This window comes from Uloborus diversus, chromosome 7, assembly GCF_026930045.1.
Source record: "Uloborus diversus isolate 005 chromosome 7, Udiv.v.3.1, whole genome shotgun sequence".
Taxonomy (NCBI): Eukaryota; Metazoa; Arthropoda; class Arachnida; order Araneae; family Uloboridae; genus Uloborus; species Uloborus diversus.
In genome coordinates, this window is record NC_072737.1 from 99314205 (window position 1) to 99335919 (window position 21715).

Here is a 21715-nt window from a genome sequence, read left to right on the forward strand (position 1 = left end):
AAAAAAATATTTAATTAATTCAAAGTGAAAACAAGTGAGGTGTGAAAATGAGGTTCATTACAGTAAACATTTCCCGATACATTTTTGTTGAATTTGTGAACTAAGTTATCTTTCTAGATTTACTTTAAGTGATATTTTACTCAACTTTTCATCCATTGTTTTACAACCTAGCAACCAGCGAAAAGCAAAAAAAAAAAAAAAAAAGAGAGAGAGAGAGAGAGAGAGAGAGAGACAGCTTTAATAATTTCTCTCTGTTAACAATTTAACAAAGCATTTCCGCTAAAAGTATTAATATTGATGATCATCTGCCTTCTTTTGGGTGGAGCGATTTTTCGCCAAACCGTCGCTTACACAATAAAGACAGAGCGATACACAAAAAAAAAAAAAAAAAAAAAACATATTTTCGAAACGCCAAACGAAAATTATAGAAATTGAGGTACTTCTTCGAAAGAAACAAATATAACAAAGTGGTCTTAAACGTTTTGCAAAACTGTAGTATACATTTGAATCATCCGAAAAACCTCCTGGGATTCACCAAATGAGATGACTGGTTTTCGAATTAATCGATTCATTTCCAACGCAAAAAAATAGTACTTTCTCTCACTACTTCCATAAATTACATAAATTTATCGATTGAAATTCAAAGGGTTAGTTTACATTACATTCATAAGATTAGATTACATAACAGAACATTAGACCATAGTTGCACTATGATTCATCAAAGAGTAGCTAGCTTACTGTACGTGAAAAAGAATTCTGCAATCGTTTCTACAAACAAGCAAAATTTCATTCAAAATAATAAGCTGCGGCGTCGCTACGGGGAGGAGGTCGGTCCACCCCGGATGGGCATCTGGGGGGTGACACCCGAAGTGGAATTTCAAGTTTTTGAAAAATATGAATCTAAAATGTATTTTTAAGACTACAAATTTGAACTTTTTTTTGAGGGGGGGAGAGCACAACTCCCGGAACCCCTCTCTCTCTCTCTCTCTCTTCGACCCCACATCATGGAGTGTATACTATACTCTACTTTTAAAATTGTATGAGTTTCGTGTTTACATAGATTATTAAATTTTTTTTTTTTTTGGTGCTTTGGGGGGGGGGGGGGGAGAGAGGTGAAACCACAAATTACCGCCCCTGATGGCTCCCATGATAAGTACGCCACTGTAATAAGTAATTGAATGTCTTACCTTTCAGCTTCACGAAATTTTTATCAGCTATCTTTCAAATGTATCACCAAGAAATCCAGTGCTATAGTTGACTTCGAGCTCATGAAAACATCATTTGTACGAAATGGTTGTATTTTGCGTCCTGTCTTTCTTTTTTTCGGAACTTCTGCTAGGTTATGATGAGGATTACGATTAATGTCTCTTGCCTCACGTTACGTACACATAAAACAGATTTTAAACAGGATTATTAGTGTTTGCTTCAGTTCTTCGGATGGTACAAGATATAGACGGTATAGAATAGAATTCACAACAGAAAAAAAATGAAGAAACCTCGTTTAGGGCAGGATTTGAACCTCATCGCCTTTATTGCATCAAATGTAACATCGTCTAGCAAATCTAATCAAGGCCCTGAATATTTCATTCATTTCGTTTCATTTCATTAAGCGCCAAGGCGCAGTGTTCAGCTGAGAGGTATGGAAGCTGAGTCCCTACTCGCCAGTACGCAAAATTAGTACATTTGATGCAAATCTTAATTCGTAACACATTTCATTATTAACAAGGATTTCGAATATTGAAAAACAAATGGTGGAATGAATATTCCATTCCCGTGTTTTTTAAGCAAGAATAAGCATGACTGCTGCCATCTATGCAACGAAGTTTTTGAGTCAAAAATGTCCTATTCCTATTCAGAGTCACAACTGACTACAACTGTATTTATGTCGAGGACTGCATACTAAATGCCTTGCCTCCATTATTTTATATACCGATAGATGGCAGCGCCATCACCGGATCGAACAGTTAATGAGAATTTAGAACTAGTCCAGGAGCTAATAGCTACCTAGTGCTAGCACCCCCAGAGGTATCGTTTCACTTGGAGGACATTGAGACCACGAGCTTATTTAACGTCGCCCAGTCCCCTTTAATGACGACGGTGGGTCTTCGACCATCGAGGTTCGAACCCAGGACCCTCCGGCCCCGAATCCGACACTCTACCGATCGGGCTACCACGGCCCCAGTCAAAAATGTAAAATACATTTTTTTAACAAGAAAAAGAGCGGTATGTATTCAAATTGCTATTAGCTTTTGGATTCTTCGAAATGGATATGAATTCAATTTACAAAAATAAAATTAGGAATCAGTTCAACTGGGATGTTGAACTGGGATTAATAGTTTAAACCATAGACTAATAATAAGAGTAGACCGAGCTTTCCCAGACTCGCTGATGAAAAAATTGGTTCATGGATACATCATGTGACTGGTGGGAGGCTTGGCGAAAACTTTGCAGCATGGTTGCTAGATGGCAGGATTATCTATAGTTTGGCACTCGACATGTATTTTAAGATGTAATGTGTTTTCATTACAATTTTTTTCCAGGTGCAGAGATTGAACTGTTTTTCTTTTAGTTATGCATTACTTTGACATTAGTAATTAGTTTTTGATCACAGTTTTCAGTAACATTTATTTTATTTGAAACTGCTACGTCAACGTTGACGTGAACGTAATGGCGTAAACGTTTTGCGTTAACGCAAAAATGTACTAATCGGTATCTTAAATTGAAATTATAGGTAAAAATCTTACCGTTGGTAAGATTTTGCGGGCGTTGATCGCCTGCTACGATCAACGCCCGCTGTTGCTAGGATATACAACAGTCACATGGTTTGGTTTATGAGCAGCAAAAGGGTTGCCATAGCTCGGTCTATTCTTATTATTAGTCTATGGTTTAAACTTATAGATAAAGCAATTGTGAAAAGAAGTAAATTGCAAGGCATTAAGGGCTTTTCGCAACAGTCGTTAGAATACAGAATAATGTTTGAAATCGGAAGGAGTAATAACGCTGATGGACTGTACAGTAAAAGTAGTGTTGGATCTTGTTATTCGCAACTCCAATAAACTATAGGAGGCACTGCAGCCACTGTCTAATGGCGGATGAAAAAGGTAAAACAAACAAATGCCGTATCTTAACTTGCTTTGACGCCGAGTGAATGACAATAATGTTTCATCGTGTTTGTGGGAAACTTTCTTTTCTATTCTTCTGAAATTACATTGCATCATAAACTTTCTGAAGCCTGTAATTTACCCCAAAGAAAACACGTGGAATGGAATGTTTTACCTTTTTCTTTAGTATTGTTAATCACCACAAGGTAGCGTATTCGAGCACTGGAGTTGCGAATACATTAACATAACATTTTCTAGTCCTGATTCCCGGGATCCTATGGGGACCGCAAAAGCTTGAAAGTCACGATTAAAACCAGGATTAAATGCAAATGCAGATTTGCATATGCCGCTGCATATTTTGATTTCGTCGTTAATACATATAATTGCATAAAATTGGTAAATTTTCACCATAAATGCATATTACTACGCTTTGACTTCCCTCAAAAACTGTTTTCTTCCCCATGTAAGAACGCTTAAGAGCAACTATTTTGTTCTTCATAAAAAACAAAAAATCTTTCCGCAGGTCGACCGATTTTTGGGGGTAACTTAGCTTTACCTCCAAAAACATAAATAACGTAGAAATAGAAAAGGTCAGGATGGTTATAATATGCCAATATACTGATGACATTTCATCAATTAGGGAACGACGGCCAAATCTCATGAATTAAACACACCCCTTTGGATTAGTTATCACTATAGAATACTGCTTCTTGTGTCTTGGGCTGGGCCGTGGGGCCCTGATCGGTAAGGCATCGGACTTGTGACCGGAGGGTCCCGGGTTCGATCCTAGCCAGTCGAAGATCCACTGTCTTCATTAATGGTGACAGGGGGACGTTATAAGCAGTCATTAGGATCCCATCCAATTGCTTAAAACCACAAGCAGCGGTAGGAACGGGGGACCCTGGAGTGAGAAGTGTCTTGCTGTTTGAAGATGGCTTGCTGTTTTCTAAACGCTTCCAAGAAGACAGCAGCAGCTTTTTGAAAATCTATTAAACCTTTGTCTCCCGTATATTTTCGTAGTAAATAATTATTTTGTGATAGCTAATGATGTTGATATTTTTCAGGGAAGGCAATGACCCGGAAGACTTTGACAAGATTACATATAAGGAACTGCTACGACGAGTATGCAAATTCGCCAACGTCCTTAAAAGCAAAGGTAAACTCATTTAAGTACAATCGTTGAGGATAACTTTGAAACATATGGCACCGTCCCCCATTGTTTATCACTATGTCAAGAAATTATAAACAATAGGGGCAGGGGTGCATCCCCAGAAATATAAGTATGTTTTAATCCCATATTATAAGCATACTTAACTTCATTTTTAATCTAAATTGTATCTGTGAATGTAACTTGAATAAGTTTAAATAGAACGGGAAGTTACTTTACTGAAGATCTGCTTTGCCACTCGTATGCAGCGTGTAGTGTTTCAAAGATTTTTTCAAAACATGATTTGTTTCTTTTTTTGGATAGGGGGGGGGGGACACGGAGCTCATAGAAGTTCTATACTCTGGTTTTACATCGAAAAATAAGTGAAAAAGTTGCGAAACAAACACTTAGGTAAAATAGATCGTTTTTTATTTATTTATTTATTTTTTTAAGAAGGAAGGAATATCCCATGAGTCTTAAAAACAGCTACAAATATTCATGGTTTTGAAAATTTTCACTTTCTATTTCATCAGTTGAATGTCGACAGTTAATATAACGCTCTAAAAATAAACAAAATGGCTACGGAACTGTCCAAATCTCAAAAACATTGGGGGGGGGGGGGGCGCAATTTCTGAAAGGTGGAACGCAGTAATTTTTGATTCATTTTTGAATTGTTCGTATAAACTTACGCCTTGAGTCTATGAGCAATTTGAATCATATATTGTATAAGTCCTCATTTAATAGTAAGGTTTGCTTCAAACTAACTTTGTCGAAAATATCTTCTGACGAAGAACTTGGGATAAAATGGGGGTCTGTCATTTCCAAAAATTTTAAAGTATTTTTTTCTGAAAGAGCATGCTTAAAAACATAAGATCTGAAAATTTTTTTAAATAATTTAACAAAGTTTAATATTTTAAAAAATATATTCTAATCGGTGCGCTTTCATTGTTTACGCTCCTGCTGATGACATCACAAATGATGAAATGCCATTCACTGTTGTCATTCGCAGAGCATAATATTTAATCTGCTTCTTTACTCACGTGTGCTGGCAACGATATGCTTGATAGCAAGCGTAGAGAGCAACATTTAATTTGCTTCTTGATTATCATTACGCGGAAACGCGGCAGGCAGATGCGCCAAAGTGCATCATTTGTGACGTCATAAAGACCACGCTTTATTTTCAAAATCAGACATTTAAAAAAATTAATTAAAAATTAAGCGTTGGGAAAACAAAAGTTTTTTTTTTTTTTCTCAATCCTTTTTTTTTTTTTTTTTTTTGCTTATTCCATCAATTTCAGTGACTAAAAGTAGTATTTTTGACTGAAGGAATGTTGTGGCTGAAAACTAAAAACTGAAAATTTAAAGCAAGAATACATTAAAAAAATACTAAGGGGATGAGAATTTTTGAACATCCACTTAACGGTTTTAACATACAGCTTTTTAAACTAGTTTATGATGTAAACCAAGTTTTGACATAGGCTTGCTTGAATTTCTTCAAGACATTCAATAGGAAGAAATGGGCATGTGATATGCATTTGTTCTTTTCGAATATTACTTACTTCGTTCGTTCCTAGGTGTGAAAAAGGGAGACATGGTGGCTCTATACATGCCCATGATCCTGGAATTAGCCATTGCCATGTTTGCTTGCGCAAGAATTGGAGCCGTTCATTCTGTTGTGGTAAGTAGTACTAAATATCTCTGTTTGACACAGCCCAATAACGACCTGCAGTAGCATTATTACGGGGGGCGAGGGGTGGGGTCGGCTCCGGGTAACTATTTTCTGGCGGGGGTACATCCAAAATAAATTTATGTATGAAAATATGAATACTTAAATTCTGAAAGGTTTTCCCCAATATTTTTTAAACTAACGGTACCCGCCCGACTTTGCCCGTAGTAGAAAATTAAAAGGTCATTTGGTTCGCCTGTATATTTACAAATAATGGATGATGAATTTCTCGCCAATTTGCTGTGTTCATTTGCTCGCCCATGTTACGGTTCCACGTTTTGATAATTTGGTAATTTACTCGTCCACGTTATGATAATTTGCTCGGTAAAATATTCTTAAAATTGGAATAGAAAAGGAAAAAAATCGAATTTTCGAAAAATCGCTTCAAGGTGCACACTTCCATGCGACAAACTAATTCTGTGCCAAACTTCGTGAAAATCGGCCGAACGATTTAGGCGCTATTTGCGTCACAGAGAGACATCCGGACAGATATCCCAACAGATATCCAGACAAACTTTGAGCTTTATTATTAGTAAAGAAAAGAGAAAGATTATATTTATTCTATCAACCAATTGTTAAGGGTAAGATCATAGTACAATTCGTTCATAATTTATATTTTGTCTTTTAATGCTATTGGTCAACAAAAACATTCGTTACACCACGTAATTAAGAAGGAATTGTTTCCTAGAATTGTATAAACTTCATGTTTACAAAGAACTTTTTTTGTGTGTGGGGGGGGGGGAGGAGACATTAAAAATTACCGCCTCGTGTCACACTTGTGCTAGGTACGCCACTGCAACTTGTACTGACTCAGCATAAAAAATGTCAGCACGTTACCGAGAGTCATACTACTGCAGAGATGACGACTGTCGAGTAGGGTGGTTCGAAAAAATCGATTTTTTTATTTCGGAATCGCGTTACCTCTCAAAAGTTGTAGTTTGGTATCCTCAACTGGGCAAAAATATTTTTAAAAAAATCGAAGTTGGCAGCTTCAGTTTGCGCATGAGGATGAAAGTTTGGAAATATGCTAAAACTTGAATTTTTCAAAAAATAATAAAATTAGATTTTTTTTTTTTTTTTTTTGTATTTTTCCATAATGCAACAGCCATAAATTCGCAGTATATAGCATAGTTTGAACTAAAAAAAATATCTTATGGCTTTTTCATAAGATCTTTCGTTTGCGCATACGCCTAAAATTGAGCTAAAATCTCCTGAAGTTTGAAGCCCGATTTAAACGAGACCCACGTGATAACAGGCCAGACAACTCCTCTCCCCCCCGCTTCGTTACGCCACCAGTCGTCGATCTTTGAACTTGGCGCGAAATTTGAAAGCAGTGCAGTTTGCAGGCACACAGTAGTGTTGCTTTCTCTGGTTGAAATAGATGAAATAGGAAATATGTAACTTCGGATGCACATTCTTGAACACAATACTGTTGGATTTATCTCATCCTTTAAACGTACCGGAATGTAGAGGCAATTAAAATATATATAATAAGTCTTGTAAGTGTCTGAGTGTCTGCTAAGTGAAAGGGAGTTAGCGATTTGCGCTACCGAACAACCTGCATGAGAAGAAAAAAATCGGGCGCCTCATGGAATAAATTTTAAAGTTCGGAGGTAAGTACTTTTCTCAGATAAATAAATTAACATTTTATGCTTCATGCAGTTAAGGTTACTTAACTTTTCCTCCATTACACAAACAATTGTCAGTTTCCTTTCTGATATCTTTGTCTGTAATTTGTAATTTCAGCATACTGCTTTAATATTTGAAACGGTTAACTTGCAACTTTTTATTTCTTTATTTTTTCAACCTTGTACACGCATTTATTCGAAATTGATTTTCCAAGCTGACAATATACATGTGTCAAAATTTTCCGCGAATATACTTGTTGCTATCAGAAGCAACGTAACTTGGTGTTGATATTCAGTTAATATGTAAACAAGTTTATTGAAACAGGCTTTTAACTGAACTAATCTTATATTTTCGATTTCGATTAAATTGTTTCATACGCTAGCATGTGTTATTTTGATCAAAAAACATTCCTTGATGGACTTCCGTAGTTCTGAGGTAAGAAGATTGAGTATCGAACCCACCACCTCCGGCGTTCAAAGCTAAACATTTTCCCCCAACTACGCCCCTGCAATGTTATTCAAACAAGCTGGTTCTGTGCGCAAATTAAAAAAAATATATTTTTTGGCACTGTTGTCTTTAAGTTTTATGATATTTATGTACAAATTGTGGTTGAGTTAACGGTATTCATGATTTCTGGGCTTGCGAAAGATTACTTTTTAGCAGTGGATACAACGTGTTTTTGCCAAATGCTCTTGCTTGTGGTTATGCTTGTGGTTTTATGCTTGTTTGTTATGCTTAAAAAAGGCAAAATGTGTTGAACTATATAATTTTTGAACTCCTTGGGGTTTTCTATTAAAAAGCTTTCAGGAACTCTGAAACTGTAACATAAATTGAATTAAGGGGTTGTCCATAAAGGATGTTGCAAAATTTTGAACAAATCCCCCCCCCCCTCCTTGTTACATGTAACGCTGTTCAACATGAGCATATTGTTATAAACAACGCATGATGTCACGCTTCTTGTTATCCTCTCCCTTCCCCCTGTCACAAAAATGTCACACTGAATTCCTAAAAGAGCCTACTCAGCAAAATGTTGATCTAAATTTAACATATATGAAGTTTTAAGTATTGAAGAAAGTTGATAAAATGGTCATTCTATGAGAAGTTTTTTGAAAAAGGTTACTTTGTCATCAATTAATGCTCTTTAAAATAATTTTTCAAAAGCCTAAAATGATGAACTATTAAAGTCCCCCCCCCCCCCCCCACAGAAGAATCATTAGCAGCAGAAAAAACTGAAAATGGAAAAGTAGCCAAATTCCAATTAAAAAAAAAAAAAAGGCTGCTTTGATATTGAATACATTTTTTTTTTTGATGTACAACATACAGTATTCATGATGTTGTATAATGCATTCTTTAATTAACGTTTTTCAAGTTGAATTCCTGTGTAACTTTTCGAGAGTGCCCATCAAAGGGGGGAGGGGTAGGAATCATAGTCTCATAATAATGATAGCTTTTCAACGGCTATAGTTATAAGTAACTGTGCCCTTGAAATTTTAAGGGAGATGGGGGAGATGTTTATGAGGTATTTTTCTTGAAGTTTTCATAATTGAAGGAGGTAGGGCACCGTTTACTTTGGGGGATGGCACCCAAACAGTCATGTCTTTTTAAAAGCATAAATTTGCTAAGCTAAGTTGACATTAATAATCTGGTATTATGTATTTTAATTTGATGTTATGTCTTTGAAACATATTGCAGTTATGTTTCTCGTTTACTTTATTAAAAATGTTTATTTATATTTTAAAATTTCATTTTATTCTTATTCAAAATACAATGGTAAAATTATTTTTTGTTTTGATGTAATTGTAAAATGAAAGTTTATTTATTTATTTGAATACTTCTTAAGACTCAATGTTTCAATACAATATACGAGTAGTTAAAATGCGATTAGTGTTAAAAAAAATTTCAAATAAAAAATAAAACTGTGTTTATTTATCACTTTGTTTTTACAAAATTGTAAAATAAAATCGTGTTTAGTTATTTGAATAATTTGTGAGACTTATAAATGTTTTTATGTGAAATACTATAAATTAAGCTCAGTGTATTTTTTAATGTATGATTATTGGTTCCTTTTTATGTTTTCAAATGAAAAAGTAGAAGTTTTAATACTACTAAAATAGTAGAAGACAATAATAAATAAACCAAATAGTTTAATTAAACCAAAATACTAATCAAAGCGCTCACTTCCCAATATCATTGTGGATCGACGAACGATGACGTCATTTGTTAGTTGGATGGCCTTCCTATCTCGAAGGTCTCGATTTAAAGCGCATGCGCGAACTAAAAATCATATTTAAAAGCTTTAAAATATTTTTTAGCTTCAAACTACGCTATATACTGACACTTCATAACTGTTTCGTTATAAAAAAAATGTAAAAAAAAACTAATTTTATTATTTTCTGAAACTTTTAATTTTTAACATATTTTTTCAAACTTTCAGCCTCATGAGCGAATTAAAGATGTCAAATTAGAATTTTTTTAATTTTTCCCAATTGAGGATACCAAACTACAACTTTTCAAAGGTAACGCAATTCCGAAACAAAAAAATTGATTTTTTTCGAACCACCCTACTGTCGGGTCGTGGATGAGGGTTTAGATTTCGACCAGGATATGGATGTTTTTGATCGGTGTAATACTTCTTCCGATTATGGCCTAATGGCTTGGGTCCCATTTAGATGTAGATATTCCAACAATGTGTAGGGGACACTCAGGACTAGTTTTATTTAGTCAAACATACGTTCACGATAATGGAGATTCGTTAGGGTTATGACAAAAGGAAAAAGTTTATTATAAAATTTATTTATTCTTGTTTTGTAATTGTTTGTTACAAAATACTGAATGAAAAGAAAACATTGTATTTGCAGGATTTTTTAGCAATAGCGTAGACAGAGGCGGATCCGGCTGCAGTTTTTGAAAAGAGTCATAATCCTCATATTAATAATAGCCGATGATCGAGGAACCCACGCGTTTCAACAATGAAACTCATGATAATTTGAGAATGCGTTTTGGTAATGTTTGTCATGCAGGGAAAGGCTTTATTGTGACAAGGTTGAACTCGATCCGGTAACTTAACTGTTTTACTGGTAAGATTCATTTCAGGGGAATGAAGAAACGAAAAAATGGTCAACAATGAACGCTACCTATTGGAGTTTAGGCTTAATCCACTGGAATTAGGGTAACAATTTCAACTTTCAAAATATGACCCAGCAGGCAAAGGAAGTAGAAGCAATTTTCACCCGTCATACCTTGACGGACGATTTTTAACCAACTTCAAAAAAGTAGATTATGATTTCGTCATGCGGTTTTTTATGTAGTATGTATCGGAAGAGACGCGGTGGTCTATTTCTTTTTTTATCATTCTCATCTTAGTTGTTTTCAGACTCATGTGCTCGACTTTTTCTTACTCGACATGCGCGAAAGAAAGGCCTCAACGTCATGTACCACATACTCTATCCTACGACCTTACTTTATGTTTACATCACTAAAAAGCAAAAAATAAATTACTTTTAAATTTAAATTAAAAAAAACATTTTCAAAAAACACCAAGGAACTAAAAAGCAAAAAATAACCGATTACACTTACATTCTATTTTCTACCTGAAACTAGAAATGAAATTTATTTTACAATTCAAGTACAAAAATCAACTAAACTAAACACCCAGTTATAAAATAAACATTGATTTTAATTACTATACGATGAATTATTTTAAACACCTAGCTATACGATCTCTTAATTTTTAATAACCTTTTGAAGTCGGGGCCTCCTATAAACTACTACCTAACGTAACTGAGTAGGTTTAATTTTAAAGACTAATTTCGTGTTAAGATAAATTAGTCAAAAAATCAGTAATCCAACGTCAGAAAGCACAAATATTTGCAAAATATTGCAGACACGTGTTTCGGTGTTACAAGGAACACCTTTTTCAATGCAAAGAAATGTGAGCTTCTGGATGAAAAGTCATCCTTTTCTCGGATGACTTTTCATCCAGAAGCTCACATTTCTTTGCATTGAAAAAGGTGTTCCTTGTAACACCGAAACACGTGTCTGCAATATTTTGCAAATATTTGTGCTTTCTGACGTTGGATTACTGATTTTTTGAATTTTCAGCACAAAGGTATTTATTCGTTATAAGATAAATTAGTGTTTAATTCAGGATTCGGTGGGTTGTTAGTTACGTTAGATAGTAGTTTATAGGAGGCCCCGACTTCAAAAGGTTATTAAAAATTAAGAGATCGAATATAATTAGTTAGATATTTAAAATAATTCATCGTATAGTAATTTAAATCAGTGTTTATTTTATAATTCGGTGTTTAGTTTGGTTGATTTTTGTGTTGGAATTGTAAAATAAATTTCATTTCTATGTTTGGGTAGGAAATAGAATGTAAGTGTAATCAGTTTTTTTTTTTGCTTTTTAGTTCCTTGCTGTTCTTTGAAGGCCGTTTTTTTTTTTTTTTTTTTTTTTTTTTTTTTTTTTTTTTAATTTAAGACTATCTAGTTAAAATGCAATTACACAAATCAGAAGATGGTCGTAAGTGTAATATTCGAAAATAGAGTACGTCTCTCGGCAAGTTCTCAAAATATTTTTAGTTTTCCTGATGGGGATCATGATCCTCACGGTTCAACCCTTGAACTCATGCTTACGTGAATCAAATCCAGTTAAACTACGTGAGTAACACATTTCATCACATATTCCGCTGCTTTAAAATTTTTAATGTATTGTACTTTCTTATGTTTTGAATTTTTTTAATCGAACAGTTTGAATATGACTTTTTCTTCCTTCCAGTTCGGGGGCTATTCCGCAGAATCTCTTGCAGAAAGAATTCTGGACGGAAATTGTCGAGTATTAATCACCGCAGGTAAGATTATCCGATTGTCATAAATTATCGATTGCCGTCAAAACTGTATTTTTTCTGAGCATCAGGCAGTGTTCCATTCAAAATGCTTTTGTGCAAAAAAAAAAAAAAAAGATATCTCTCAGACTTTTTTGCGACGCAAATGGCTTCAAGACCATTTCTGGTTAATCTTCAGCTGCAGGCACTCATCTCCGATTTCACGGTATTGCTGCTTGTTGGCTGACCCTATTTGGTCTTAATAGAATATCTTATTTCGGAATTCAGAAGCTTTGGAATCAATAATTTTGCAACCTTAAAAATTGATTTTCTTTTTCTGCTGAGGTTATCTGAATTTCTACAGATTCTCAGTGGAGAAGAGGACAGTAATGAAGAGTTGAAAAAAGTGTTTGAGTTTCTTCACACAGGGGCTAATATTCTGTAGCAATATAATTGATTCTCAGTAATGACTTCTGGGAAGGTTTCAGACTGAAAATCTCAGACATGAAATCAAAAACTCATCATCTTCGTAAGACACTCAACCACTTTATATACATACACAACTCTTCAGTATTTTTCCAGTCTTCACAAAAAACATGCAGAAATCATTCAAATAACGAGAACAAAAAATAATAGAAACTAAAAATTATGAGCTCCAAAGCTTCAGAATTCAACAATCAGAGGCCGGTTGGAGACCAAGGAACGTTATATATTTAGAAGCAGTCTCATGAAGATTGAGATTATTGCTTTGTCCAAAAAGGGTTAAGATCACGAACTATCGAGAAATTTTAAAAAATACTTGATTTTTTAAAAATTAATTTATGCTCTCATAGAACTTGAGATATGTCAGTAGAAACGTTAGTTTCAAACATTTTTAACGAATGTGAGTAGAATCGCTCTAACTCAACAGATTTTTAATGACTACCGAACAATTGCCAAATTAGCTATGTCTAATCTTTGTCAGAGCTGCTGGGGTAAAATTGCATTGATATGATAAGCAATTATTGCCTTACGAACATTGTTTTTGAATTAATCCATGTCCTGTTGCATTCATCCAACTTCATAGGAGTAGAATCGCTCAGTCTTGTTAGGCACTGGCATTTACTACCTTAGCGAACAGATGTTGGGAATGATCGAGTTGCTGATTTTGCCCGAACGGCAGCAAACGATTCTCAGCATGACCTACCTCCGCCTCTTTTCTTTCCAAAATCAATCTTCTATCTATCTATCTATACATATAATAAAACAAGATGTTTGTGTGTGTATGTGTGTGTGTTTGTGGCGCGCATCCTGGGAAAACGGTAAGGCCTGGAAAGATGAAATTTGGTACACAGGTGCAGTTTTTGCTGAAAATGTGCACCTCGGGCTTCGATTTTTGATATTTTAATTAGAAAAAAAGTTATTTAATGTTTTATGTTATTTTTAGCACTTTTTAGTACTCTTGACCTCACAGATCCCGAACCAATCGCGCCAGACGGATATTTTTTGTACTATTGTGTAGGAAATTTAATTTTAACTATGATGAATGAAAAAATTTTGAAGATAGAGCAATTTTTGTATTTTTTATAGATTTTTAAAAAAACCTTTATTTTACATTTATTTCTGTTTTTAGTTTTTTTCGGAACCCATCCTGCGACAAGTATTGAACCCTCAATTCTAAAATTTTAGTTGGTAATAGTAAAAACATTCCGTCCCCTTCAGAAGAAAAAAGTTTTGAAAAATACGCAATAGTTTTTTTTTTACAATTTTTTTAATGGCAGAACACAACGCGAGCTGTTCGCTTGCCGGCTGAGTTCCGAGCTTACCTCATCACGTGATCCAACTGAAATCATTTGCCTTCTCTTCACCTTTTTTTTTTTTTTTTTTTTTTTTTTGCAAGCGTTACTTTTTGAACACTACGGGGAACATAGAGCCTTTATTTTTGAGGCTATTTTGATTCAATAAATAAAGCCTGCGATTTTTTGCATGATCTTCGTTTCTGTTACGAATTGGCGGTTAGGTTAGGTAGATACAGAGATAGATAGAGGTTGAGTGGACAAAAAATGTTTTTGTTTTCGAATTAATACTTATATAAATAAAAAAAGATTGTACTGTCAGGAGGTAGATATGCGCAGATCGTATAGATTGATAGATAGACAAATATAGAGTTCGATATAGCAGATGGACAGCAAGAAAGAGGCATGCCCGTCATTTAAGGAATTTCAACGGGGTGTCAGTGCCCCCCCCCCCACACACACACACACCATGACTTTGAAAAAACAATGCTTTCACAAAAAAGTGGAAGTGCCTTTTGTTATTTTTCGACAAAATTTGCATGAAGAGTACGTAGTTTGTGTCTCCCCCTCCTTTAAAAATATTCCAAACGACGGAACTGGAGATAGATCTAGAAAATATTTTATTCAAACCACCAATGATATACATAGATAAAGATTGATTGATACCGCCACGAAATTTGTTTAAGCAGCCGCCGAAAGCGGCAACATCGGTGTAAAAAGGCGAATGATAATATTGAGATAAAAGAGAAAAACATTGATTAATACTGTCGCTAAATTGTCTAAGCAGACGCCGAAGGCGGCAACTCTGGCGCGAATAGCGTAAAAAGGCGGACTAGCTGGTCGCCGCAGGCGGCTAGTTTTAAATAATTATCTTCGCCGTCTACTACTGGAAGACTGGTAGAGCTATGGAATGAAGGAGAAAAAAAAAATAATTAATTTGAATTTTGACATCTTGAATTCAAATTATATTTTTCGAAATCACGAGTGTATGTATGTAGGCGTGTGTGTTTGTGTGTGGGGTATGTGCGTTTGTGTGTAGGGGTATGTGTATGTGTGTGTAGACATGTGTGTTTGTCTGTGTGCTGGCATAAGTGTGTGGGTAGTTGTGTATATGAATGTGTGTGGGGGGGGTATGTGTATGTGTGTGTAGGCATATGTGTTTGTGTCAGTGTGCAGGCATGAATGTGTGGGTAATTGTGTGTATGTGTGTGTGTGTGTGCGTGCGTGTGTGTAGGACATGGATGCAACCTGGAGACGGCTTTCGCTATAGGAGCAGCATCGTGAGGAGCCGGTCGACGGTGACAGGGTGCGGAGGGTGGCGGTGGGAAAATAGAAAGATAGGACATTAAAACAGTCAAATGAGAACAATAAACAATCGTGATTGCTCAACAAGTCGTCGAGTTTTTGAGTATTTCTCTCGGGTTTTTTGAGTATTTCCCTCGAATTTTTAAATATTTCTCTCGAGTTCTTTATACTCCGAGAATTAAGAACAGATCTGAATATAAGGTCAATTATTATTTGATTATTAAATATTGTCTTTGAGTGGCAACACTCAGTTGTTTATGAATTAATAAGAATATTCGCATTGATGTCGCTACGCTAGATTTCCGAATTGTTATCTAAATATCGCTGTGTTAATATTTCGTTATTGTTCACTGTTAATTGAATGTTTTTATTAAATATAAACTTCCCTTCATCATTCTGAGCTTTATCATCATCTACATGAAACTATTTTCATCTCTAGTGATGGCACTTTCCCTCAATATTTTAATCACTTTTATAATGAGAGGTTGATTCTCCTCTTTATTCTTGTAAAGAACTAAATTATCCCGAACATTTTCTTTTTCCATATACATTAACATCACTGTTCCACCTACGCAGGGATTTTTCTCAGACGTTCAGTCAGTACATTTTAAGAGACCTATCTGAAAATTCTGTTCGGTCTTTGATAAACAAAATGTATTTGAAACCATCAAATTATTGCTTCTTTTTTTTATTCACATGATAAAATCCATTAGCTATCCACTATAATATTAAAATCTGTTCGCGTCCGTATATCTGTCTGTCCGTCTGAAGATCGATGTTCTCTGAACCGCTGCGAATCGGGAGTCAAACGAGATACCGATCAATTTCAAATTTTCCAAAGAAAACAATAGGACCAATCTCGAAATTGTGAGACTTTAATTAGCGAAGATATTAATTAAAACGTTAATTAACATAACGTCATTCAGGAATTTTTATTTCTTTCCTGCTGCCATTTTGCATATGGGTGAGCAAGTAAAATTCTAATAATTATTTCAAAAGAGATTTTTTTGGCTACTGTCCAAATCTTAAAACAACGTTTCCATCTAGAATTTCATTTTAAATTAGTTTAAAATGGGTTGCTCTATTCGGACATAGCCTTTATTTTATCGTTTGTTCTTTTTTTTATTTTTTACATTCAACGTTCTTAACTCTTTTCAGCATATGAAAGTTGTTTCTTTCGCTATGTTTATTGATTGTAGTGTAAGTTTATCATTCACCGGCCACATATTTTGGTACATTTAGGATGTGCGACTAATTATGTTTATTTTGTTGGACTTTTTCCCATCACACGGGTGAGTTTTCGTATTGTAATAACTCTCTTTTTCCTTCCTGTTTCTATTTTTGAAATATAGTTTGTATCGTTAAAAGAACATGTTAAATTAAGATTGTTTGGATTCTATAAGTGAAACAGAGGTGAACAAAAAAGATTGTTTTTTAAGGATTTTAACTAAAGCTAAATTGGAATCTGATGACTTGGTATTAAATTAAGGCTTATTGGTATTTATTTAGCCTTGGTCCTTTAGTTTCACGTAATCAACCAAAAAGTGCGTGTCATTTTATCTAAAAAGCTGTATGTAATTGTCCATAAATATTTCAGATATAGTCTATCAGATATAATTCATTTTAACGTGAGCACTGATTATAGTTGATAATGCATATATTTTCATCTTTTGTGCTAATTGAAAATACTCATAACTTGTATCATTGATAACTATGATTAACGTTAAAGAGATTTTTGCCAAAAAATATGCTCTACTGGTGTTTTATTTACTCCTTAGCGCTTTAGAAACTGATGTCAGAATAATACAAAAACATCAGTTGGACATCTCTTTCATTTTTTAAGTAGCCCGTGCAACGCCGGGCACGCAGCTAGTAATACTATTAATTTCTGTGTTCGTCTGTCTGTCTGTAACCCTATGCCCTCCAGACTGGCAATGTCTGCAATACTGGTACTGTTGGATACAGGACATCGAGAGGAAGACATTCCACCCTGTCTCACAGTCTAAACTTTAAGGGACCGTAGATAAGGAGCCGGACATTCAGGAAGTCCTACAGGGGTAAAAGGATTAAAATCATAAAGTGTTACCTGCCACAAGCGACATTGAGCCACCTCGGGGATGGACAAGCGAAACGACTTCAGCACAGCGACAGGTTTTCAGCAACGTTAATATTTCAAAATAATAATAATAATAATGAGTTTCCTTTCTTTTCGTTGTCTTTAGATGGTGTCTGGCGAGGAACAAAGTTGGTTCATCTGAAAAACATCGTCGATAAAACAGTACAGATTTGCAAAAACAAGTATGTCTAATGATCTATTCACACTGTCGCTTCGGTTTTGTCCATGGAGCAAAAGTTGATCCACACTGTGCCGCACAAAACCATTTAGAGTGACAAAAACAAAAAATCTCACTAGATGTCTGTATTTCCATAATCCTCTCGACCAAATTGCAGTAGGAGCGCGAATGTGAATAGGTTATTTGAAGGCCGCTTTTCTTCATGTGACCTAAAAAACTACTTGCTGTAAAATAAAAAGGTTTAAAACACATAAAACATCAAACAAATTTCTTTCACAAATCATACTTAAATATCTAATTCGGCTCTGTTTTACGTTTGCAATATGATACTTTAAACCTAAAGAAAGCTTTTCCAAGAATTTTATTTTGTACAACTCTACAAAGGACACAGCTTTGGTTCCTATTAATTAGTATGGCAAAGTCCGTACAAAGCTACAATACTATTTTAGTATGTAAGTCTTTTTTAAATAGCAAATAACAGCTATATACTAGTATCACAAGATATGAAATCATATTAATCTAGCTTTTTGCTTGATATCTGAGACTTCATTTTCTAATTTGAATAAAACTTTTGAACTGATATTGTTGGATGTTCAGAATGATTAAAACAGAAACCATTTAAAACATTTCTTTTGCCATGTCACTGCTTGAAATAACAGAATCTGTTTTGATTAACTAATTTTGAGATTAAGTTTGTTTTATGATAGCTAAAACTAGAAAATTGTTTCTTGGTCTGCTGAAATATTTCATTTTATTCGTCACGTCGTCTTGATTCTTTTATATTTCCTGTGGCGATGTTTATAGACTAGTAACTTGTTAAAAAAAAAAATCTAGGACTTGATTTTCTTTATTTACTAGTATAAATTAAACGCTTTTAGCGATTTTCATAAAAGAGAAACATTGGCATCAGATCCAACCAAATGAAGACATGTCCGAATTTTAAAATTTAACTACAGGTTTATTTGGTCTCCCTATATTTGAAAGCGTTTTCTTAAGAATATTAGTGAAAAAAGTTTCCATAAAAGATTATTTAGAAACACGTTTTTCGGTAATTCCCAAAAATCGTTGAGAAAGGACTTGTGTGGTTTGCTCAGTACCTTGGCCATTCAACGGGAAAACGGTCATTTTGTCCCGCACGTGACGCCTCATACATGTTATAAAAATAATACTTTAAAATATTAATGAACAACTTTTTTCTGCTTAACAAATTACAAATTTAAATGTGATATCTTAAGCAAAAAATTTCGTCATTACCCTTTAAAATCAGTACTTTCTAATGAAATATGTGAATCGTTACTTGCAGAACAAGCGGACCATTCATGTTCCTTTCTCTTTCGTGGTCAAAAAAAAAAAGTTTCCCTTAGGATGACGCTATTTCCCCGGTCTCCTCGACAAAGTTGAATAAAAATGACTATTGTCCGTTTTCCACAAGAAGGCACTTGACTCCTCCTTCATCACGTGGTATCCGAAGATTCTATCTCGCTGTTTTCGGCAGAAGGTATATTCGGATCATAGCATTTTGTTGTAAAAGCTTCAGTTTTTAAAATGTAAGAATAACTAAAGTGACAACAGACAAGTGAAGCAAGTGATGTAAAGGACAGTAAGACGTTTGTGTACATTAAAATGCACGCCCAAGTTAAGGCTGCCTGGTTGTCTCATTTAGAAGCGCGTGGATTGCTTACAGATCACCCCCGCGTAAAATGGAACTTTGCGTTCGAGGAGGCGGGGCGAAGTGCCTTCTCTCGAAAAACGGACAATAGACTCGATCGACAAAAGACTCAAAGTTGCTTATTTTATTTCAATTTAGAAATCATTCCTTGAATGCTGTGATCGTAGTGCAACACCAGATGAATCTGAAATCCACGAAGAAAATGCTGGGCCGACAGACAAATGGCAACAGGAAGATCATCAATGGATTTGATATCGAGGTATTACTTCTTCATTACAACAATCTTTGTCATTGCTTTACATAACAGAATTCATTATGGAAGTATAAGAAATCCGATAGTATCTTCTCCACGTGTGGGAATATGTGACAGAAAATTGCTAAAGGAAATCATTATATGTATGCATAAAAATGGCTGTTTGTACACTGGTGTGCAAAAATTAAGGACGAAGTCGAAAAATTGGCATATCGGCTGAACAAAGAGGCAGAGCGGACAGAAAGACCAATCAGGAGATTGAGTAAGGTGATGTACGGTAGCACATGCGCAGATATGCAGGCAGACGTAATGAGGGAGTGTCTGAGTAGTATAAAGCATGTTATCGGTGTAAGATCAGTATTTCTGGCAAAGAGATTGCACGCCGTATAGCAGTTAAAATCACACCGAGTTGCTGCCTCAGCGAGAAATGGCGAATAATCAATCTGTTAGACGACATCTGGATGCTTTTATCCAAAGTCGAATCATTGGGAAGTTGGAGGAAGGCGCAGTGTGACAAGTGTGGCATCGTTTCACGACTTTGGACACAATTTCAAACTACAGGAACAGCTATCCGGGGGTTCAGTAGTGGTCATCCACGAGGAATCACACCCGCAGATGACCGGTATATTGTCTTACTGGCCAGAAGAAACAGGCGGCAGACAGCGGGAGAAATCGCTAGACACACGACACAGACGACTGGACGACCGATATCGCGTTTTACCGTGGCCAGAAGACTGCACGGTGGGGGTCTGTTTGCACGACGCCCTATACGGTGTGTACCTCTAACGCCTGCCCATCAGAGAAGGCGTTCTCTGTGGAGCCGGGAACACCGGAATTGGAGAGACAATGAATGAGGACGAGTACTCTTTACAGATGAGAGCAGATTCAGTCTGAGTAGCGATTTTTATCGCATACTCATCTGGAGAGAGCGGGGAAGCCGCAATCATCCTTCGAACATCATTGAAAGGGACAGGTATGGAGGTCGCGGTGTTCTCGTTTGGGGAGGCATCATGCTTGGTAGTCGTACGTACAGACCTTCACATCTTCGACGCACGTTCAGTCAACGGGACCCGTTAATGTAACGAGATTCTTCTTCCATATGTGCGTCTTTTTAGAGGCGCTATTTGTCCGCAGTTCCTTTTCATGGACGACAATGCCCCATGTCATCGCAAAGTAGCTGGCGAACAGCTCTTAGAGAGTGAGGATATTGAACGTATGGATTGGCCGGCACGATCTCCGGATCTCAATCCCATCGAGCATGTATGGGATTTTCTAGGCAGACGCTTAGCAGTTCGTACCTTACCACCAGTAACGATTCGGGAGCTTCGATTGGCGCTGCAAGACGAATGGGCAGCAATGCCTCAACAACTCAATGACACCCTCATTCTCAGCATGGGCAGACGCTGTGAAACCTGCCTAGCAGTCCGGGAGATCATATCCCCTACTAAAGATCGGATGTTTCTTGCTGGACAGTGGACACCCATCACAGGAATGTTTCGGCCTTCAGTCGCATTGCGCTCCATGCTACTTTTTCAATAAAGCTTCTTTTTATCCCTCTGATTTCTCTTTTAGTAAGTGTTGCTTACATTACACATGTCCTTACGTATTGGGGATCTTACGGTATTAAATGTGTTGATTTGGAAAGCTTTTGTATAAAGTTATATTGAAAAAACCGTCTCGTCCTTAATTTTTGCACACCAGTGTATATAAGTTTTTATTATTTTTCTTCTTGTTGAAGTTGTTGTTATTGCGGACTGTTTACCTCATTTACATGCAATATACCGACAGCCTGGTTACCCAATCTAGATACTGCAGTTTCATCCCTGCTATGGCTGGGTTGTCGGTACATCACATGTAGTTCTGTCTTTGACCTGGCTTAGAGGCGGTAACTTACTAATTATGTACCTTACTTTCTCTCAACTCAATGACACCCTCATTCTCAACTCAATGACACCCTCATTAATGCAAACAAAGTAATTCGTTTACCAAATTG

At 35.7% G+C, this 21715-nt stretch overlaps 1 protein-coding gene across 1 annotated transcript in view; it reads left to right on the plus strand.

Annotated features, from left to right (window-relative positions):
• The window catches only part of LOC129226604 (acetyl-coenzyme A synthetase, cytoplasmic-like), an 88078-nt gene that overhangs the window by 33839 nt on the left and 32524 nt on the right, over nt 1–21715 (plus strand). The window contains exons 2-6 of the mRNA XM_054861233.1: nt 4166–4257; nt 5823–5926; nt 12381–12453; nt 17729–17804; nt 19608–19728. Of these exons, the coding sequence (XP_054717208.1) occupies nt 4166–4257; nt 5823–5926; nt 12381–12453; nt 17729–17804; nt 19608–19728 (466 nt within the window). The remainder of the gene's footprint in view (nt 1–4165; nt 4258–5822; nt 5927–12380; nt 12454–17728; nt 17805–19607; nt 19729–21715) is intronic.